This window comes from Amphiprion ocellaris, chromosome 4, assembly GCF_022539595.1.
Source record: "Amphiprion ocellaris isolate individual 3 ecotype Okinawa chromosome 4, ASM2253959v1, whole genome shotgun sequence".
Classification (NCBI taxonomy): Eukaryota; Metazoa; Chordata; class Actinopteri; family Pomacentridae; genus Amphiprion; species Amphiprion ocellaris.
The window spans coordinates 6,061,463-6,085,509 of NC_072769.1; the positions used below are offsets into that span (position 1 = coordinate 6,061,463).

General features: G+C 39.2%; 1 protein-coding gene across 1 annotated transcript; it reads right to left on the reverse strand.

Annotated features, from left to right (window-relative positions):
• Nucleotides 1-7,066: 7,066 nt before the first annotated feature.
• Nucleotides 7,067-22,979, reverse strand: ldb1b (LIM-domain binding 1b). Its single transcript, XM_023290384.3, has 11 exons — nt 22,864-22,979; nt 15,140-15,242; nt 14,082-14,126; nt 13,704-13,779; nt 13,510-13,612; nt 13,237-13,409; nt 12,646-12,768; nt 12,473-12,556; nt 10,613-10,736; nt 10,372-10,520; nt 7,067-9,239 (listed from the first exon to the last, which is right to left on the reverse strand). The coding sequence occupies exons 1-11, from the start codon at nt 22,895-22,897 to the stop codon at nt 9,009-9,011; spliced, it is 1,245 nt and encodes a 414-aa protein (XP_023146152.1). The 5' UTR covers nt 22,898-22,979; the 3' UTR covers nt 7,067-9,008.
• Nucleotides 22,980-24,047: the final 1,068 nt, after the last annotated feature.

Here is a 24,047-nt window from a genome sequence, read left to right on the forward strand (position 1 = left end):
AATAGGACTGCAGCGATCAAAGATTTTTCCATCGATGAATCCGATGACTATTACCAATTAATTGATTTATCTGAACGATTAATTTTCATGCAAAAAAAGCAATTTGACTACTTTTTTAGGTCGATTTTATTTTAAGAAACAGAGTACCATTGTATAGTAACACATGTAAACAAATGTCTATATATTAAATTGTAAAACTGGCAACTTCAACATGATAAGTATCACCTTTGCTGTTTTTGTTTGTTTGTTTGTTTGTTAGCTCGTTTCTTTCATTCTTTCTTTCTTTCTTTCTTTCTTAAATGCAACATGGACACAGTGGATATTTTACAACCACAAGGCTGCTAAAGCAACATATTTTCCCTTATTGTGTAATCATTTCCTGGCTTTGGTAATAGTTTCAAATTCTATGAAAAGTTACAGAATTCGCAGTACACGACATTGTGGTTATAAAATCAAAGTTTTTTTGCAGCACAGAGCAGCAGCTTGGTGAACATTTAGCCTTAATGAGTCACATTTCAGTCAGCATTTTATGATAATTTAATAGTCTGACAGCAGAAACAGACAATGTGTAAATGAGAACAGCTTTATTGAGGACTGGGCTGTATTAAAGTACAGTATATCCGAGCAGAGCGAAGAGGAGAGAAGCAAACACACGTCAAAGCCTGTCCTCTCTCTCTTTAGGTGGTGTGATATAGAAACTTGCAAAGTTTAACTTTTTGTTCTGTGACAACTTGAAGTGCCGCCATACTTTTGGAGCCTTGGAAGTTTTTTACACTGATCTGAGTTGGACTCTGCTGACACTGCAGACGGCTAAAATTGCAGCCAGCTATTGACCTGAGCTAAAAACCATTTACATCATGATGCAACAAGAAGTAAAACTAAAGAAGCACAGTTGTTATAAGTGGGAGAAAAAAGCATGCGTTGGCATTTTATTATACGGACTGATCACAGCAACTCTAAGGTCTAACTGAAAGAAATTGGCATTTGTGGGACTGTGTTGTGCATGATGGTAATATTCACAATTAATTAATTCTTAATGCAGTGTTGAACTTCCCCTTATACAGATAATAAACTGAAAGAAAAGATCAGATTTCACACATGTACTCATGACAAATCATAAACTGGTGCCTATATGTCTGTCATAGCAATTTAAACTAAAATCAAAAAAGACAGTGGAACCAATGTGAACTTTAATGCAAAACCATGCATATGTTAGTCATTTAAAAATACAATCGTTACCAAAAAATAAATAAAAAAATCCACAGCACAGAAAGTAGGATTTTGCAACTAAATGTAAAGCAGACAGACAGTCTCAGGAGACATAGAGTAACATGCATGAATATCTGCTCATCTAAGGGAAGCACAATGACAGTAAATACATTAGCAGACTTTCAGTGTGCAGATTACTTTAAAAGGTGTCTAAGAAGATTCTATGTATGTTTACACTATGTTCCTCTCTCTGCTGAGATATAAGCCTTGAGTGATTAGGCAGTGTGTCTGTCATCAGTGGAAAGTCTCACCATTTGAGGATTTTTTTGTTTAGACTAGTCTAACACAGCTGTAGGCCTTAGAGGTCCAACAGAGCTGTGCACCTTGTACTCCCATTGACACTGGTGACTGAAGACTGGCTGATTCAATCTGATATGAAGGAGATGGTGTGTCCTTTTTTTGTAGCTGTTGCAGTGATTAGTTCCAAAAAGCAGCAGGGTAGAAGTGGGTTTACTAAATGTGCCCAGAATGAGAGCAGCTGCAAACATGGAAGATTTTTGTCTCTGTGATCTGTGGCCACTTGTAGCTAATATGAAGTACTTAGCCATGTTGGACGTTGAAGATAGCCAAGATATTTACCTCCTTACATATGTGCCAATAAATTTCCTTATTTCATTTTCAGTACATTAAAATATCAGAGCATAATTTTATCTCTGATTTTCATGTTTTTTGCTCTAATTACAGTGTATTAGTAGCTTTTTCAGGAGCAGTTTTATGTCATATTTATGTGGCTGCATCTTGAGCAACTGCATTTAGGAAATTAGACCAGACAGCCAGACAAAAAAATAATGAACTGCCTTCTATCTCTTACAGCTTGAGGATTCTTTTGGTCTACATTTGTGAATTAGAATAAGTGCCTAGCTGTACATTTTTTTATAAACAAGTTGCCCAGTGATTTTGGCTCCACTTCAAAGCAACAGTTGATGCTTCCGTGTTTTGACCTCATGAGCTTCTCGGTAAATTAACTTTCGCCATCAAGGGAGCAATATTTCTGGTAAAGACTGCACGGAGCACCTCGATTTCCAGAATAAATGAGACAAGCTCTGCTTTTACTGTGTCATTAGACAGAGAGGGAGATGAGGCAGGAGAGAGGAAGAAAATCAAAACATAATGAGAAAGTAGAGAAGAATAGCAGTTGAGGAGTGTGAGAGAAATTACCTCACACACAGAAAAAGCCTGAAGTTACACAATAGCTATCTTTTTAAACTTTTGCGTACACACTTATGACAGCTTAAAACTTACATTATATTTTGTAGTTTGAAAAAAGCAACTTATGATGCTACTGTACAGATATCAGTGTTTCAGCAGCTTGATAGTTCTGTTTTTGTACAATGTAATACATCAGCAGACAAAATGACCTTTGAAAGGCAGCCTTCCCCTGGATTTTATGCCGGTTTAACTCAGTCTTGTTTAGTTTATTATTAGTTTATTTAATAACAGCCACACAGCATACAAGCTTTAGTAAAACATTAGCTATATATCTCATTTACATCCGCAGACAGGAAGATGTTGAGAACAATTCAGTGCCTGTTAAGGAAAGAGCCAAGTTGAAACTCATCCTCTTTTTCTCTCTGTTTCTGGGTCTCATGTTTTTTGTCAAGCTGAGATCTGCTTCGACCCGCAGAGACTCTCGAGGTCTCAGCTGGTAGAAGCTTAACTAAGAGACCTTATAGCTCCGCAGGCACCATGTGAAACAGAGTGGAATAAAAACCAGAAGAAAAAGTGTGAGAGTTGGCAGGTGGGATGGATGTGCGAAGGAGGTGTGGAAGACAAGTGAGGCACCACAGAGTCACAGCGTCTGCTCCTGACCTAACTTTTGTAAATAGAAGAGGTGAACAAACCTATATCTAAAATACTCTTACTACTGTAGGTTTGCTTTTGTGCTTTTCTGGTTGTTATAAACACAAATCATTGACTATAATCTTCAAATGTTCTGTACTTACATTGCTCCTTTGTATCTTAGTGCTACTTACTGGGTTCTACATCTTGCCCATAAGGACACTTCATGCAGAAAGGACTGAACTGCCAATTAGTGGACAACCTCCTCTAAAACACGAAAAAGTGATTAAATGAATTTATTGTGATCATTTAATTCAGTGAAAGATAAAAATTCTAATTTACTGTTTTCGATAAACCCTTCAAGTTGCAAATATTATTTTGCTAGTTCACATAATAATGTTGGTAATTGCATCAACCTAATATTGTTTGTAATTTAAACTCAAATTTCTGTGTTGTTTAATTTAAAGTTAAATTCAAGTTATAGCAACTAAATAAAATTGACTTGGTAAATTAATTTTGTTCAACATGACTTCAGGATTTCAAGTTCCTTCCCTTATCTACTAAACATGCCTGGATAATTTGAGAGCCTGTACAGCCTGAACAAATGTGATACAAAGGACATTTCAAGGCAAGTGTATTGTGGAAGAAATTCCTCTAAAGCAGTGAATTTGGGAATGTTTTCAATTGTGATATTACCAACACTGGACTCCTGTAAAGAGATAAGACTGCACCTGCTAATTAATTTCTTAAAAGCTACTACACGGGCAAAAATACAAAAAAAAGTCAAGTAAACAGTGGAAAAATTGGAGCCAGTTCTTTTTTAAAGTGTATGTCATCTTAAAAATGCTTTCTCATAATTAGGCTAATTAAGTACACAAATATTCATTTTAAATGGTGTGGTAATCTAGTTAGAAGAATTTAATTCTCATGAGTAATCAACTCAAAGGCTTGTGTTAATCTTCCCAGTCATTAAAGAAGTGGTAATTAAGTATACATTTGATTGAAGTGGAAAGATAATTTCCCCCAATTCATTGTAGTTTGTTGGTTGGACATAGCTTCAGTAGAAGTTGTATTAACCCAAAAAAGATTGATGAAAACTGTGGGGAGGCAATTTTTTTTTTTTTTTTTTTTTTTTTTTTGTTGAGCCTAAACATTATTTTCTATGCCACTTGAATATATATTTTAACAACTTTCGTTAATTGGGGTTTCATTTCCTCAGGCATAATATACCTTTTTGTTCATCAAATTTTCAGAATAGACAGGAAAATACATAAATTTATGTCCAATAAGGTAACTCAGACTCGTTTTCTCTTTACGTACACAGGCTAATTATGATTACTGTTGCATCTACTCACCCCTAAAAGATCTGTTTTGAGCCAGGAAGAACCCTAAACCCTACATATAATTTAGTGGAGGTCCTCTAAAGATGTGACAGATCTGACCATAAAACACCCCAGTGACCAAATTTTTGGTTGAACTCTCAAGTCATTACATCGGGAAGTTCATCATAATCGAATTTTAAAAGCAGAAAACGAAGACCTGCAGAATACTAGGAGAATGTCAGAGTCAGTCCCACAAGTAAAGCCAACACTTCTGGTCGTTTGGCATCAGAAGCCTGCTAGTTCTCTGTTCTCACTGTCAGTTTCATTCTAGCTGTGTTAAAGAACTGATGTAAACATGGGTCGACGGGTGAAAGCAAGAAGTCACACAGTTGGACAGAATCTGAACAGGCTTTCGGACAAGATTTAAGGAGCACCTGAACATCCAGCAGCACATCTTGAAGTCTGTCTGACAGCTCAGCGTCACACTGACAGCTTAGAAGAGCCGCACAGCAGAGGAATGAGGAGGTTGTTTCAAAGGAAAAGAAGAAGAGTGATGTGCTGCTAATCATTCGGAAAAGAATGGAAAGACAAGTTCCTCTCTCATGCTGGTCATCTGTGACTGTATATACACATATGTAGAAACGTTATGAGGGGAAACCACACTGATTTTACATATTTAATTCAGGCATCAAGAGGAGTACTACCAAAGTCCTTATCGTATGTCTTGCTACCCAGCAGCCTTCTTGGTAATGCCTCTGGGCAGTTACTTATGACAAACAAGACCAGGTCCCTATCTAAGTGAATAGGAAAAGAGACATAACTGCAATTTCAGTGTTCACTGGGACATGAAAACTCTAGAAACATCGGTTAAATCTGATTAAAACTGCTAAAGAGTTTGTTGACTTTGGCACAAAATAAGGATTTAAATATGTATTCCCTCACAGACTATACTTCTACAAGGGATACACATGGTTTTATGCTAATGTCAGTGCAATAAAGCGATTGTCCAGATGTTCCCTGGTTTGACTGTTACCAAACATCGGACTGGTTTCTTGGGGGAAAGAACAGTTTATATGTGTCATGCAAATGCCATCTTTGGCGAGTTCTCCTATAGATTTCTATTCAGGGCTCTTTAAACAAGGTAATGGCGTCTCCAGTACTACTCAACTGTGAAAACAGTGGTTCAAGGAATGAGGAGGAATGATCACAGCAAACTAAACCTATTGCGACGCTCAAATTAACACTTGAAATGGTGAACTTACCCTTTTATGTCTACTGAGATGAACTAATAACCATTGGTGATATAATCAGGGTTAACCCGGCCCTTGCTTGGGGGGCAGAGGAGTCTGATAAAACTGAATTATGACATATGTAGGACAGTGTTTTCGGACAATGACTCCTACCAGCAGCTCAAAGATTTTCTTTTTCAATCTAAACGGGACACCTATTTAAATAATCATGTGTGTAATTAGATTTAAAAGGTAAAGAAAACATTTGTGCATGTACAAATATTTTTTAAAGTCTCTCTTTGGGCATTGAATAAACCTCTAAAAATGGATCTCTTTGTATCAAAGTTGCATATTTAGAAACTTTTTTTTCCACAAACATTGTCTATTCCTGCCTTACAATGGCTTAGATGTAACATTACACCATTCTCCAGACTGTGTAGATCTATGAGGTTTCTGCCTTTTTCTCCTCACTCAGTGCAGCTAGAGCACTGGATCAGCTCAAAACCTCTGCTATACCACTGTAAAACTACTCTGTGGTACACAGTTGGAATATTGGAGTAATTCTGTGGGCTGCACAGTAGCTCAGTGGTTAGCCCTGTCGCTTCACAGCTGGAAGGCCTGGGGTCTTTCTGTGTGGAGTTTGCATGTTCTCCCTGTGTATGTGTGGGTTTCCACCAGTTTCTTCAGCTTCCTCCCACAGTCCCAAAGCACACTGAGGTTAATTGGTGATTCTAAATTGTCTGTAGGTGTGAATATGAGCGTGCTTGTTTGACTCGCTGTGTAGACCTGTGATAGACCGGTGACCCGTCCAGGTGTCTCCTGCCTTCACCTAAATCAGCTGAGATAGACTCCAGCTCCCACGTGACCCTAATGAGGATTAAGCGGTGTACAGATGATGGACGGATGGAGTAATTCTGTTATACTTTTTTGACACAGAAGCTGGTTGTGAAGAAGAATAATGATACAGAAAGTCCCACCCTGCAAGATGATACGATTGGTTCCTTAGATATGTCTTAATCAGTGCGTTTGAAAGCGTCATCAGTAAATTACTGTTTCAGGGAGAGAAATGCTCAGCTATACTGACTCCTTTTTTTTTACTAATGACATGTATTCCAGTATGTAAAAAACATGTGGACATGTTAAACTCAAAAACTTGAGGGTCACTAGAGGCCTTTAACGCCAAGAGTACGAACATTTACTCTATTTAAAGTCAGTTATAATGCCTTCAAATAGTTATACATTTATGTTTTCAGAAAGGATATTCATTATTTTCCTTCCGTTCACACTGAACCCGAACAGTGTCTCATTCTCCAGCTTACTCTTGCAAGGAAATCTCCTGTTACTGCTACCAGTAATGCGTCAGAAAATTACATTTCACGGTTCAAATGTTCAAAGTAACCAAAACCCAGAAACATCATTCTTCAAGTGAGCTGTAATATTCACAAAATGACCAGCTAGACAGAATCCTTTAAAGTGAAAATGTATCATTTTATTGGTACCATACATTAATTATCAAGGGCAGAAACTAACCAAATCAAAAAATATATATCAAACAATGATTTTTCTACAGGGTTTGGAGAAGGTACAAGTCACCATTCAAACTCAATCGTAACTGCTGCTGGAATCAACTGAAACAAAATGGAAATGTACAAATACAATAACAGAAACTCGGCTGTTTTTAAGTAGACTTTACATAGTCAGCGTTGCTACGAAATACACAAACTGAACATAATGTTAAGCTGGTTTAAAAAGATGTGTGTATGATTGACGGTTATGAATGTGACCATACAAATAAAGACAATGTGGACAGAACACAAATATTCTTTTAAAAAAGATTTGTTTTTGGCCAGTGACAACACATGAAAAAGTCACTGGAAAACTAAATGTCGGTGAACATATTTACTCGACATGAAGCTGAAAGACGTAAAACTGTGATGAATGTTAAAATCATCTCCTGTATGAATGAAATAGACGAGTGAAAACTCCAAAATAAATTAAAAACACAAACTGAAAAAGTAAAATCATCTCTCCATGGTGCCATTGTACCCCCAGGGGTTTTTGTAATTTAATTTACACAAGTTTTAAAAAAGAGGAAGGAGGAAAGAGAGCAGGTAGGAAGGTAGAGGGGACAGGTTCATGGGTGTTTTTTCTCCTTTTTCCTATTTTTGTTTCTTTACATTAGATCGGGATGGCTTTAGGTAAATCTAAGTAAGAATACATTTTATTACAGTCAGACAGAACTTTGCTACTACCTTAAATATACAAGCACAAATACACAAAAATTCAAATCTCCAAAAAAGGAACAGAAAGACAAAATAAAAACATCCACGCTAAATTATTTCTCTTTTATAAACATAAAAGATAAAAACAATATATTTTAGAGGGGGGAGGGATAAAAGTCCTGTGTTGCTCCTTGGTCTGTAGCTTTTCAGTATTGGTAGAAAATAAAAAAGTAACAATTGAAATGAAGGCGTTTAATACAAATTAAAAAACATTCTAGGGAAATATATACTGTATAAAAACTCTTAAAATGTGTAACTGTGTATATGTGCATGTGTGTGTTGTAAATGCTCTCTGTTTGAAAGACTGCATTCAGTCTAATCAGAGATGGCTCGGGCACTAGGGGACTCAAAATCCTTCAATCATTGTGTTTATTTGCGTGTGTGTTTGTGTGTGATGTTTCCCTAGTGCCACATTTCAGCTCTCCTACTAGTGTGTTAATTTCAATGGTTTTGTGGACTGATTCTAAATTCTGGTCCGTCTGCTTCAGCAAAGCCACAATTTAGCTCACGCTGCCTCTTTTCTCTCCTCACACACTCGCGCACACACATATACTCTATTAACAAACATCACGGGCGACTTGCGCATTGACAGAGCGGACCAGGATCCAGAGAGCCACATTTAGAGGATGGGTGGACGAGTCGTCCCTAAGCAACTCGCCACCATCTTGAAGCCCCGCTGCCACCATTCCCTCCACCCCACCCGTTCCTACATGTGAACTTCAGTGTGGATAGTTTAGTGTGCACAGTTCTCCCACAGGGGTTAAATCCCTGCTTCTGCTCGGCCACATCTACCCAGCCGACAGCTAAACAGAAAATTTGCAAGAGCAGATGGGACTTTTTGTGCATGAAATGAGGAAAAAGGGAGACAGTGGTGGGACACAGCGCCTAAATGTTGGGAAGTCACAGCAGTAATTTAAAAAAAAAAAAAAACTTCCTCTGGCTCAGTGAAACAGTCCGAGAAGGACAGACCGAGCTCCCTCAGGCTACCTGTGAGTGAATCTGAGCACTACAGTGGTGTTTGGTTCGGAGAGCAGATGATGGACTGTTGCAGTCATGGCTACTGGGGTGGGGTGGGGGCTGAGGAGTGACAGAGAGGGGTTTGTGTTGAGGTTGCGGGGCTCTGGGCTCTACTGTGATGCCTGTGAGGTGGGGTTGTCGCTCTTGCTCTCCTGGCTGGAGGGAGCCTTGTTGTTCCAGGGCGAGTTGGAGCCCAGTGCTGGAGAGTTGTTGAAGCTGTCCTCATCGTCGATGCCGTTGGCTGCGTCGAACTGCGTGTTCTCCAGCCGTGTGATCAGACGCTCGTCCTCGTCGCCGAACTCCCCTCCCATCAGTGTGGGCTCTCCCACCACCATCACATCCTGCAGAGCCACAGAACAGCAGCAACCTTTAGAGCAGATCGCTTCCTTAGACCACGTGTATTTAGTTTGTTTTTACCAAGCATTGCACTCAATACTGATGAGATGTTTTACCATCGTTTCCTTCATTGCCGCTTTTAGTTAAATTCGTCATAAGCCATTTAAAAAGCACCTTTGTCTTTTTTAATGTCAGTTTTGCAAGCAGACGGACCAACCAACTGTTCATAATTAAAATTAATTTATCCCTCAATCCCTTTCCCTACCTTGATTACAGTTAAATAATCTCCATTAACCGACTTTTAAAAACTGGCTGCACCAGCGACTATTAATACGCACAGCATCAGTTATCAACTTTAGTTTTTTTGCTTTAACATTGTTTTGTTTCACTGTGTCCTGCTTTGCTTGCTTTTGTGGTGTGAACTTCTCTCAGTGAATCAATGCAGCAGTCAGGGCTTTAAGCAAATTAACTCTCTGTTTTTGCTCCTTCCTTTCCAAAAATGTGGCTGTGAATTGGAAGGGTTCATGAAACTAAGAAATTAATTGCCAGAAAAGGAAGGTAGGTAAGTGAGCTATAGGCGACAAGCAAAACAGATAATGGCTGTGTTGCATATTTTGACCTGTTTTACAAAAACAAGAACATCAGATGTAATTGTTGTCGAATCTGAATCCTCACACTAACTTGAAAAGTCTAAATTGGGGGAAAATGCATTGTATACTTACCCAGAAATTGTAGTCTGCTAATTGCTTTTAGGTCCAAGCACAACATTCAATGCCATAAAGAATATCCAATAGGCCTACCTTCCAAACTTTTCAGTGTTCATTGCTCTAAAAACGATATATGCTGCATAACAGGCCTTCTGTTATCAAATGATTGCAACGATGCTTAAAAGACAAAAATACAAAATATTCCTTATTGCTGAATTCACATATATTCAGGCATATTCTTGTCACACGACAGGACATTTATCACAGATATTTTATCCACAGAAAATTTATTTAATTTTATTTTCAAATTAAAAACTGTTCCCACATAATGATGCAGAACTTTAAACCTTGAGCACTTTATCTATGAGCCAGTTGCCAGTTGAAGGTGTAGCAGCAGAGTACTGACACTAGATGGCGCTGACGTACTCACCGGAACTTGGCTGGACAGAGGGAAGCCACTTCCAGGGCTCTTCTTTTTGTTGTTGTTGTTATTATTAGTTCCACCTCCTCCGCTGATGGTGCTGCCACCTGACATCTTGCGCTTCCGCCGCTTGTTGGGGGCCTGTCTTGAGGGCTCAGCTGCACAGAACAGATAAAGACAGTGAGTTACACATACGGTTGGAGTGTGTTTATGTTGCTGTGTCTATATCTGTGCAAGCTGTTCAACCTACCGGGTGGTGCCACCATCCTCTGCCATTTCTGGAAGAGGCAGGTCTTGAGGCAGTCTCTGGGGCTGAGGCTGTATGTCTTGTGTCTGGACATCAGCTCCTGCATGGGCTCCAGAATCACACACAGCTGGAGGAAGAAATAGAGAAATGCAACATGTATTCAAGATCAATAAAGATGCTCAAGCTAATTGACAAGCAGTACTATCTGCCAGTTATCAGCAAAAATAGCATCTCTGGTTAAATTTGAATCTCTCATGTTTAAGCAATGTGATTATAGTACATGAAGCTAACAGGGCTGTCACTGATCAGCCAGAGTACAGGGGCTTAATTGCACCAACATATTCATCTGTAGAAGTTTATGTTCCAGTTAATCTCCCTATTAACTTGAGGTGAAGCAGCTGACATTGCTTGAATTGTGCAGGACCTCAGATGAAGACAGACAGGCATTACTTTTGAACTGCTAGTATTTAACTGGGCTTGTGTTATGGCTGTACCAGAAAGTTTAAAACATAATTGTCCTGCTGGGTAACTGAACCAGCCGGTTGTTACAGTAGGTTTCACACAGCGATGCAAAACTGGCTCACTGTGACCAATCAGTCATTAAGGCAGAGGATGAAGACCAGTTCATATTTTTGGGAGAAAAGGTACAATAACTGTTGAATGAAATTACCATTAACAGGACACAGCTGCAAGATAATGACAAATACAATATCACTTTTGAAGTCTTACATGTGCCAAATTGAATAAGTCCACCCGACTGGCAGTTCCATCTAATCCTATGTATGCTGGTTGAGCATGAGATACAAGCAATATGGGGACCTACAAATCAAAAAGCTGCTCCACATAACCACTCGTGGTCAAAAGTGTACTGATAAAGTTGCAAAAGAAGTCCATATTTGGGTGAACCTGGACCACAATCTATGCACACGTTTTTTAAAGCAGATCAGCTCACACACATTTCAAAACTCTCAAAAGGTACAATATTGAGGTGTGCTAAACATTTGACAGCAGAAATGCTCTGAACACAGCTTCTACTCACAACTTAACTACATCTATTAACACATAACTAAATAGAGGCTTAAGAGGGCATCTGTTGTGGCGGATGACAAATAATTAGATCTTTAAATGCTAAATAGAAAACAACTTAAAAATTCAAAGTCAGGCACAGCTATACATCGACAACCTTCATGGTATAAAGTACATTTTTTCCTACTAAATTCAGATTTTTCTGCCATGAAGACAAAAGCTCTGTTTCCAGATGATTGTTACGCAAATCTGAACTGAATGTTTAAAAAATTGAACATGTGAATTTAGCTTTTTTTCATGGAGTGAATAAACTAAGCTGCATAGCGTTGTTCGAAGGTGATGGTACAGGCTACGTATAGCTGTAATATACAAAGCAGAAGGGCTGAAAACAAAATTTGTTTTTTGCCAACTGCTAAAAAAACTTAAGAGAAGAAGCAAACAAACTATAAGAGAAGTCTGTGTGATCTATATCCAATCTGAAATGTAGACAAGTCTTCAGAAATAGTTTTCAATAAGGCAAGCTGTAATTGTACTGTCATGTTAGCTGGAACTGGCTATGTTGCACAAAAGAAGCAACAGCTAATCAGTTATGTGAGATAAACGTTCGCTACTTCAGAACTTCAGGAAAATGTGTTTTCCTCCCCCACTATGTGTTTTAACTCTTTTTCTAAAAAATAAAATACCACCTCAAGCGAGCATACAAACCGTTTTGCAAAACTGGGTACGTTTCTCACCTTTTATCATTTCCATTTACTTTTCCTACTGTGACACTTCAAAATGCACATATAAATATGGAAAAATCACAGACAAAAGAAAAACATTCCATGCTTCACTTACTCGGAGGTAGTTAAGGGTGGAGTTTGAGAGGCCACATCTTGTTATGTTTTTGGACAGCTGGTCCAGCATCTGTGGGTCCTGGGCCTGTGACATTCATAGAACACAGGTTAATAAACTAACAATTACACACAGCATGCACCATGTGGATTCTTACTCCCTCTGTATCCACTCACATGCATGGCCAGTATACTGCGGGGGATGAGTTCACGATGTTGTCTGATGCTGAAGTGCCACGTCTTTATCCTCATCATGTCATCAAACATGAACTCCAGGTACAAGCGGCCTTCTACACACACCTACAGAAGTTCAGAGAACAGAGGTCAGCATACAAAAACTGAAGGATAACATTTCTGCAGAGTTGGGTACATGTTGCACAGGCAAAAGTTATGGATTAGTTACAAGATTCCGTACAAGGAAGGATATTGGGAAAAACTGACACTTTTCTTAGCCCAGTGACTTCAAAAATGCTATCTGTCTAAATAGGTGTATATAGAGACACATCTATACTGTGTGAGAATGCATATAAGCAGAGAGATGAGGATGAGTGTATGTATTTATTTTATTTTTTTCCTTTGTAAGTTGTGACTCCCTGACCTTGCTGTTTGTGTTATGTATGTTTAACCATGTTTGCAGTTTAAAAAAAAAAGAAAAAGAAAGGAAAAAAATAATTCCTTACATTGTATAAACTTTTTAAATCTTACTGCACACAGCTTGCTTCAAATGTTCTACTTTGTTGTGGTTGTTCAACCCCGACACATACACACCTGTGTGAACATGGGCTTTCCATTCTGAGTGACCATGGTGCACTGATCACAGTCGAGGGACACAAAGTTATTGTGGAAGGACTCCTTAGGATGTTTCAGCACATAGTAGAGTTCAGTGGCACCGCCCTCAAATATACTCCGGAAGTACCTTGGAATTAACGTCCGTCCAATTGCTGAAAAGAAAACATGCGAGGCATTAAGACAGGAAGACGTTAGAAGTGGTGGTATGTGAATGAACACATTACTAATTAGTCTAGTGACTATTTTTCTAACTGTAACGTTTGGGTCCATCCTCCAGACAAAAAGTAATGGTCAACATGGCATCGTCTTCAAAGAACTCTGTAGTAAATGCATCCCACCACAGGTTGTCACACTCCTATATGGTTGAGAGAGGAAAATAGTCAGTTACCAGCCATATTTCTGGATTCTTTTCGTGTCTGTGTACATGGCTGTATGTGCATACAAACCTCTGTCCAGTTCTGTAGCCGTTTGTTGAGCTCAAATATTCTGTAGTCTGTCTGGTTGCCATATGGTGTGTGCCGCCTGGACGACCACAGAAATATACAAAGAAAATAAAAGGAAAAAGGAGGGCAGTGGTCAAGAAAAGCTGGCTTTCAGTAATATCAAAGACATAAGTAAACATCAAATAAAACACCCTGGGCACAGTAAGGTTAACACTTTTGTGGCTTCTGTACTTTTAGAGCTATTTAACAACCTGGTTTAGTCATTCCACAGACTAAATGCAAAATCTCTATTTAACTGAGATAAGAACAATTTCTCACGGCCTTATCTATACTGCTGTTTTCACACAAGCTAGAAGATAATGGGAAATAATGCAGTCTTACCCTATTCCTGGCTCCAGGTATGTGGGAGGGTACATTGGAGTGGGACTGGAGAAACAAGAGACAGAGAGATTATTACATTCAGCTGTGGTGATAATACGCCTTCCCTCCAGGAGCTAGTCAGTCTTTACAACCCTGGGACACGAGCCAAACAAGGCACAAATTGGATGATACAAGCAGACAGTAAATAACAACACCTCTCAGATACATAAACACTTTCACCAACTGCAGCTGATTCACTTATTGCAGAAAGACAAGTGGTGAAGCAGAGAACACATTTCTGCAGAGTATAACCTCTAACCTTACTGAGATGCACAAGGCAAATCAATTTTAGCAATAAACATTAGCCTCATAGATTAGGGCAACAGTTTTCAATTTAGTCACTCTGGCTCCGCAAGTATTTCCTGAGAAATCGAATTGTGTTAATAGTGGCAGAATACGCTTACACTGAACCACATTATGAGGGCAACTGGATCAAATTTTCACCAAATGACAGATTGACAGCTGCCCTTCATGCATCCAGTGATGTTCCCAGAAAAAAAAGCTTTACCTGCATGTGTGGTAATATTGTATACTGTAAGCTACACTTTCTGATTCTGACAAGTGGCATTAGATGAAAGTGAAGCATGCTGGTGCAGAATCACTCAAGAAAGCACAGGTCAGTTGGCTACGCAAACATAACACTACTATGACTGTACTTGAATATTACCCCAGGTGTCTAAACTGCATAGCAGTTCTGAAAACCAATATTAACCAAATTATTCAGTTTAAACTGATAAATTTGAAAAAAGAAATGGGTAGTACAGCTTCTAAAACCTAACGTGCGCCTGTACATCTTGATTATTTGTTCAAGAACTACCAGTCACATGCTTTGCAATTCAAATTACTAGCATAATATTACTGGTCAACCTGCCCGCTGACTTATCAGTGGATGTTTCAGACTAACATATTCTTGCAGAAACTAATCTCATGATATTTAGGTTAGTTTTCCAAGGGTATATAAACAATGCAGGTATAAAAGTACAAACACCTGTAGAATGTCCCATCAAGAAAAAACTTACCCCACGTCTCTGTCCAGCATGGTGCCGGGGTGGAAAGGGGGAAAAGTGCTACCGTTAGGGGGCTCCTTGGGGGAGTACAGCTTGAATGACTTGGAGGAACAGCCTGGAAGAAAATTGAGAACAAATATTAGACAGAAAATAAACACAATGTTTGCCTTTTTTTAAAAACAGGCTTAAATGATGTGTACAAGTGCTTTCAGATTACACCAGAAGAAAATACAGACTGATATGAGAGGTAAACTGTAATACAAAATAACAAAACGTGAAATTTGTATAATTTTGAATCAAATGCAATATGAATCCAAAAAAATGATTACTGACACAGAAAGCATGTCAACACATCCTAAAAAGCAGCTAAAGCAGGATTGTAATTTTTTTTTCAAAATATAGGTTCTAAGTGCAAGAACTGAAACAATGGTGCTTGACATGAGCAGTACGGTCAGGTCTGAGCTGGCTGCACTCATGTATGGGCATGAAGATGGTGTAAGACAACATGTAGAGGAAGGAACTGCCTGCTAAACTTAAACAGAAACTGTTGCCCTCCCTCTACTCTATATAAAATAACTATCAAATATCAAACACCAACAAACCAGTATAGATTGCAGAGACAGACACAAAAACAAATTGACAACTCTCTTTCACACACAGCTCCAGTCACTGTCCTACTCTAAATGCCCAGCTCTCCTATAAAGGCCATCCAGGCGTGCTGGCCTCCCGGTCACGACCCCTGCTGTCACCATGGTGAAGCCCCTCCTCCTTAATGTGTCTCTGTCTTGTCTCTGCATATTAAACATATCTGTGACACTGTCTGCATATGAGGGAAAGACATAAATCTACAAACACAGACAGGCTTGTAATAAAGCAATGGTTTTAGGAAGATGAATTTGTGGTTTGAGAACACTGCAGCAGGCCTGACCAATTAATGAAAAATATCATCGAAGTCACAATAAGGCCAAGAGCAATAACCCAACAGTGCAATATTCAAATTACAGGACCTGCAAGTTTTTTTGATAAAATCTAAGATGTGTCTCAAAATATCAATCTAGAAGTCGCACTGTGGTGCTACGAAGATGCCCAGGCCTACAAATGTTGTTTTCAAAACATGCTTGTTTGGTGCAGACTGTGGCAAACATCACATCATAATTTTTACCAGTGGAAAATTAAAAAACAAAAAAAAAAAAGCATTCACACTAAAATCATTACTCATATAATAGGGTCAAAATACACACAATCTGGTTGTTTTTGCAGAGCATTCAGCCCTTAAATCTACAGTAAACATTAAAACAATTACAAATTACTTCTATATTGCTGTCAATAACACAGCATACAGATGTCAACAGAGACACTGTTATAGGATGGGCCACAGTGATGCACATCAGGTTGTTCTTCTTAAAGTCACTCATATACGATCATAGCGATCTAAAAATCAATCTTCTATTCAATAACAGCAGCTTATCTTTATTTAATTGGTTCCTACTGTGTGTATAAAAGTATTGACACAGCCTACAACTGCTCCTACAGATCTAAAGATAAATATATAATAATAAAATACCACCAAAGTTTTCCATGAGGAGGAGCACACACATATGACTTTCATCTTCTCAATGGGAAAAAAAGCTATAAAGCATCCATCCATTTGAAACCCTGCCTTCACTTTGAGCATAAACAAGTTGTTTACTGTTTGAGCCAACAACACTATGCTATGGGCTGGATGCACCACCAGACCATTGATAAATAAATAAATAATCGATGGTGATGTATCCATTAGTTGTTGAGAGCTCCATTAGCTTCTCTCCTCTCCTGTTAGCGGTTAATGACAGGCAGTCACAATCACATCAGCTGAACTCCACTTCCTCCATTGGGAATCATGTTCCTCTCTCTTACAGGCAGACACCGCTCACAATATACATATACACACATTAAACATGCACATATCCCCTTGGCTTCAGTAATGGACAGTCAACCTTAAGAGTAAATCTTCTCCTAAAGTGACCTGGATTCCCCAAAACACTGTTGTTTGATTTAAGTTTATTATCAGACAACAAAAAACATCCAGCATTACACAGTCTCCTCTAAACAAGAATAACCTGTCGTAGTTGTGGATTTCTGCCACTCCAGACTGCCACCATGATTGCTAGTAGGGGAAAGTATCCAGCGAGAATATAAGCGATAGCTTGGTTACACTGTGGCAAGGGATAGATAGCCTTCAACCCGAACAAACTGGTGTTTTTAAGCCACGCTTAAATGTCCTTTCGACATCTGTGTTCATTTCTTTAACGGTAAAAGCACACTGACGTGGAGTTGTCTGGTTACAAAGGCAATTAGAAAGGCAGCAAGCGCTTAAGGCTAGCTGTTAGCCGTTAGCTAGGCTAAAATCACAGATGATTTCGGGACGCGAGTCCTCTTTAAAACAAAACGCCAAACAGTGATCATTTCAAACATGCGGAGTGTTGATTTAAACACGAACTATACACGATAAACAGTCTCGACATATTCAACCACCGAGACTATGTACAACACTGCCTCGTAGGCCTGTAGGGCAAGCTAGCGTTAGCTAGCCCGCAAACAGTTGGTAACCAGCTAGCTGGTTTTAGCCTTCGTGCTAACGCCTGAGCGTTAAATCCCCTTTCAGCGAGAAAGCATCGAAAAAGGACGAGAAATCACAGCTGCGGCTGTTCGTAAAGCACATTTAATCGCCACAGCGACTAGACATTACAGTCTAAGTGTGTGTTTGGGAAAAGCCACCCTTTACCTGCAAAGAAGTCCAATCAGAAAATTGATGTTTACAGATCCGTGATGATAGACCGTGTGTACGCTCCGTGCGTAAAAACGGATAGGCCCGCTGGACGGCGGTTGGCTGGACGCAACGTACCCACACAATACGTCCCTTTGAATAGGATCAATAAAAAATCTCCTCAAACCGCGAGACTGAGACGGAATATGGCCTAAATTGCGGAAGTCGGTCGGTTATGTTTTGTCCCGCATGAGGCCTTGTCAGTGGGCTGAAGCCTGCTGTGGGTTTACATACGGACCCCGATGAGCCCTTTGTTCACGGGAGGACATGAACAATAGCTGTAGGCCCTCCTCCTCCTCCTCCTCCTCCTCCTCCTCCTCCTCTCCCTCTGCAATGCATTTGCTCCTCTCTCCTCTGCCCAGCACCGTCAGCCGCCCTCTCCCCCCTCTCTCATCCTCCTCCTCCCCCCACTAATGCACAACTGCATATAAAGGTTGTCTGGTAAGCATTTTTCCCTTCCTCCCTCCTGCATCCTCCATCCCCTTCCTTGCAACTGACACAAATGAGAATTAGCCTGATGCAGCCAAGTGGAAATGTGTGTGGAAACAAAGATCATGCTGACTGCAAAGTGGTTTTCATGTTCACCTAATTAGTGCACATCAGCTTGCTGTAAACAACTGAACTGAGACGGTGACAGCCAAGACCCCGGTCACATGCAGTGAGCCCAAACAGCGGTGATGATGATGGTGGTGAAACAGCCGATGCAGGAAAGTGTAGATTAAGAGCTTATAAACTTTCACAAAAAAATAACAGACCAGGTCACCTACAGTTAATTGTGTCTTTGACTTTGCTCACTAAACTCTCTCTAAGATGGACCAGTAAATCCACTAACATTTGGGAGTCTCTCGCTCTTCCTCTTCTCCGAGTCTACACACACACACAAATACACAGGAAGCGCTAAGCCAAGAGGAGAATCCCACAGGCCTCTAAATCTGCTTAAATCGCCTCAAATTATAATCAGATATTTAGATCACAGCCAGCGAGATCTCACCCATATGGCCAAAGTTGGGATATAAAAAGAACAAGCGGTATTAGGTGGGCAGTTTGTCTTTTATTTATGCAAGTCTATGTTATGTTATATCTAATTTGACTTCCAGAATATATTTGATCCCTAAAGGACAGAAATGACTGACAGATGATCCCATATTGTGGTGAAACAATCGTTTCCCTTCGACCACTGAAGGACTTTTCCCCCCCTGCTGAACACTTTAGGACGCTCCAGGCACCAGCGTGAATGTGGCGCTGATTTATACACAACTCGTGCACAGTGGGAGTGAAAACACAATGTTTTATAAATGATTTATTCAGAAATTAAGCTGCTGTTGTGAGTCGCTCTCTGGAAGCAGCAGGCTTTCACAGAGGTTGTTGCACAACTAAACAGTGGCGCTGACAGGCAACGCTGCATTATTATGACATTCAGCATCACTGTTTGGTTTAAGTGACCCTTTGCTAAATGGTGTATACTTTTGTATACAGAAATCTTATTAGTATTTTAAACATGGATATAAAATCCACAGTGACTGCAGAGAATCATGACCTTGAACAACTTTTCATAATGTTTTTTATAGATGTGGACGTGTTGGATAAAGTTGAATTAGGATTTTGCTCAAGGTGCATTTCGAGCATTAATTCCAGAAGTTGTCGCAGCTGAAGAATTTTAATGTTTTAATCTCAAAAAAAAATTATCTTAGTTATTCAGAAATAGCAGAGCTACACACTGTCTTTGATATGGACGACAGCTTGTGAATAACTGGTTACTTTTGAAAAAATGTTAATTTACAAACATTATGAAGCACAAATAAACAAGTTTAAACCATATAATTTGATGAATTTTTGTTATTTTTCCACTGTTATCTAAGTATATATATATATATATATATATATATATATATATATGTGTGTGTGTGTGTGTGTGTGTGTGTGTGTGTGTGTGTGTGTGTGTATTAGGGCCGGGCGTTAACGCGTTAATTTCGCTTACTTGACTACTGCGAAAATAACGCGTTAAAATTACTAACGCAATTAATTGCACCCTTCTCAGTTCCCTCATTTCTGGCACACTGGTAACTCTGATGAACACTCCAGCCCAGTAGGTGGCGGTAATGAACCTAAAGTCTGTTTGTAGCCATGAAGAAGAAGCACAGGAAGCACTGAGTGAAGTCAGGCACTGGTGAACAGTGAAGGACTAGATTGAGCTTGTTGGGCAGAAGGTTTTCTTTTAAAAATTTTCCCGATGGCAGCTTGGATAAAAGCCTGGTTGTGTGCAAATTGTACAACAAAGAGTTTTCTGATCACTGCGTCACTTCAAGCCGATGGTATCACCTCAATGTAAAACATGTTGCTGTTAGCACCAGAGCTAACGTTAGCTACGAGTCATGCTAACGGTGTAGCCATCCCATAATAGACCACTTTTCTAGACAGTGCTTGAGTTTACAGAAAGTCTTAAAATGTTGAATAAAATCGCTATAATTGCACTTAGATTTGCAGTAATCTGTGAATGTAGCAGACATGAAAAATGCAGATAAATAGAAATGAAACATTTTTGTGGTTTAAGTTTTTACTCCGTCGAGGCTCTGCCTCCTTGGAGGAGGAATAACCTAAACAACAAAAATATCTCTTTTAATAACTTAATTATAAACTTTTTGTTATAAAAAAATGACATAAATAAAAACTGATATTCCTATAAAAAAGAACCATCAAAATTACACCATTTATCAGACCCAGAAAAGATGAAAACAGAATGAATCTCTGGATTTTCAACTTTCTGAAGCTCCTTGAACTACTTATGCTGATTTTATGTGCTATACAGTGGAAAAAACAACTAAATTCAGGCTTTAAGTCATTAAAATCACTTTTCTGTATGTCCCATTTTCCTTTTTTTAAATACATTTTAAATTATAAACACGTACATGTCTATTCAATGATTCAACTGTCAACCACAATATATTTGAATAGAAAAACTTCACTTATTGTGTCAAATATTGCTATTTGACAAAACTGCAATTAATTGCGATTAATTAATTACAACGCCTGTAATTAATTAGATAAAATTTTTTCAGCGCATCCCACCACTAATATATATATATATATATATATATATATATATATATATATATATATATATATATATATATATATATATATATATATATATATATACATATATATATATCCGTATCAAAAATCCCGTATTGATGGGGCTCTAATATAAGATGCAGTGAATCCAACATGTAATGTCACATATGAGGATGCAGGTTTTGAGGATATTCTTCATCACATGAGTGCACAAATTACAGTTTTTGTTGCTTACATGTTAATTATATATGCTTGTTTTAAAGAAATGACCAAAAAACAAAGAAAATGTTACAATGAAATATTTTTATATACATAATTCTAACTTTTTTAAAGGAACAGATCAATAATGGAAATATATTATCAAAATCAAGAAAACAACAATAATGATTAACTTATTAATTAGAGTAGAGTTTTATCTGTATTGAAGATAATACCAACAAAGTTACCAACGTATTTTGTAATGAAACCTTACTCTATTTTTTAATAATATTTTGACATTCTCAGAGAGTGAAGCCTGGTGTAAAGATATTTAATTGCATATTTATTTTTTTCCTTCTTTGCCCACTTTGCTTTTTTTCCCTCTGCCTTTCAATTTATTTATCTGAAAAAGGACAATGTGCATTATTCAACATTCAAATAAATGCAAATGCACTCGAGTTATCCAAAATGCTCATTTTCGTCAGCAGTCCTTTTCCCTGATGCTGTTAGGGAGACAAAATATCACATTCTTGTGAGATATTTTGAGATATTCTCTGTCTGGATCTGTAAACTCTGAGCATAACTCTTCTATTTGCCAAATGAAGACAGCAGCTCGAACGTCTTGGCAGACTCTCATGTATGAAATCTGGAGTATGGTGAAGTGCAATGTCTCCCAGAGCCAGACATGTAGAGAGGATAAGCTGCTCTGAGGCCTGTCTCTCACCCAACCAGCAACAAAGATGCTCAGGCTGAGTTTATGTACATTGGTTTGACCATGGTAAGCCTGTGACACGAGCACTTCACAGCTCACGAGGCTCCTGTCAGTCCTTTGGCAGCATCTTTGTGTGTCTAGTACCAGGGGGAGGTGTAGTCACCAGTAGCTTAGAGTGTCTGTTGCGGGTGACTTATGTGGATTTGCCTATCTCACATTCACTGGCCCCTGTCACCATGGCAACACGAGCAGTCAATGCTGACACAACCGGAGAGAGGCTAAGAAACATCCATGGAAATGGACACACAAGGGTTAATCCTGTGTGTGTGTGTTTGTGTGTGTGTCTCCAAAGCTCACCCATTGAAATGGTACATGATGGGGTTAATCCCCCGTGAGTGTGTGTGTGTGTGTGTGTGTGTGTGTGTGTGGTGGGGTGACGGAGAGGAGGTGGGGGTGGGAGGTGTGTCAGGATAAGGCTTGAAGGGCTTACACACACCGTCTCTTTTGCTTTCAGGCATAGGGCAGGCCTTATCTTCCACCAGCACCCCAACCAGCCACGCACACAGACACACACACACACACGCTGCTGCCTAACCTTCACTTCCCTAGTTAGCCTCGTTTTCCAACCTGCAGTTACACATTCACACCTAAAGCCACAAATCCATGTATAATAAGTGATCATGCAGTGCCTGACGAAGCTCCTAATGTGCACAGTGTGGTGTTTTTTTGCTAAGCTCACACCTAAACCCACAAGTGCAACCTGTTTAAGTCAACAAAAGAGGAGGAACTTCTACAGGATTTATCCAGACATTAACAGGAACCGGTGATACATTAAAAGAATAGCAGTTCTTATTTAAAGGTTTTGCTTTTTGCTTGACCTCAAGAGATTTTTGCTGCTGAATCAGCTATGAGACAAAAAAAGGGAAAAGGTCAACAAGAGACACTTACCTCCTTCAGATTCTAGCTGTTCTGACATCGCCATTTTGTCACCTACAAATGCACTTTCACAGCTATATACACTGATCTGACTCAAAAAAACTGGGTCTCTGTTTTCATGCCTCTCCCCCTTCTCTGATATCTCCCATGTCCAGACTGTCAGGCTCAGGGGCACGAGGAGGGGGAAGAAGGATGCCTACAGTGTGTGTCTGTGTGCGCGTGTATGTGCATGGCAGTGGGTGTGTATGTGTGCGTGCAAATGTGTGTAGTGTGCCACTTCCACTTACTAGTCAACAGGAAACTGAACGGCACATGCATCTGCCAGAGTTGTGATAACAACCGTCCCCGTCGCCCTCCCTGCAGCCCGGCCTTCAACACTGATCTGAGGACAGTCTGGTGCTGCTTTGACTGCAGGAAAAGCTCCAACGGAATTGATCCCAGCTCAAAGATGAGTGCTAACTTCATAATGAGTGACATCAGTTATGTGTTTTTTCCCCCGAACAGGAAAACAAACATAACTACTCCCTTTCTCACACAGGAGATTGCATTCACTGTATTTATTTCCCCCAAGTGTAAATGAAACTATTCCATGGCTTTTTACCACTTCATAGTATCAAATTAATATTTTAAATACATCAGTGGCACAGATTGTCCTGTTTCCTCACATGGCAGCCACTGCATGTCTCCAGGGCTCTTTTCTCTGGTCACTGCCTGCCAGATTTTACACATTTGGCAGCTCGGCCTTCTTTACGCTATTACTGGATCAGATGGGGAGGTACAGAGATCTCGCTGTCTGATTCAGCTCTGATAAAAGATCCAAAAGACAAGCTGACATTTTTTTGGAGGAGTGAGTTCTAATAGAGTAAAGCTACTGACCAACTTCAACTCAAAAGTGGACCGTGAGTCAGAGGAAGCATTCATTAAACTGCAGCACAGTTATACTTATTCACTGATTTATGTTGTACATACAGATCACTTAAATATAACTGAAATATGATGCACTGTCAGCCTCCAACAATATACGTAGCAATTAAAATGATTTTCACCTCAGCCAACAACAACATAAAACTGCGACTTACACATTAATTAATGGCACCATGAGAGGAGGTAACTTTGTCTGTCAGACATTTTTGCCACAATGTTTATACTGTGGTATTGCAATTCACAATTCAATTCAATATACTTTATTCGGCATA

Excerpts from the sequence above, each read along its gene's own strand:
- ldb1b (XM_023290384.3), bottom strand. The coding sequence starts at position 22,897 with ATGGCGATGTCAGAACAGCTAGAATCTGAAGGAG. Across the intron at positions 12,769-13,236 it reads GAAAGCCCATGTTCACACAG|GTGTGTGTAGAAGGCCGCTT; the intron begins GTGTGTATGTGT and ends GAACTTCTGTAG. Across the intron at positions 9,240-10,371 it reads CTCTGTCCAGCCAAGTTCCG|GATGTGATGGTGGTGGGAGA; the intron begins GTGAGTACGTCA and ends GTGGCTCTGCAG.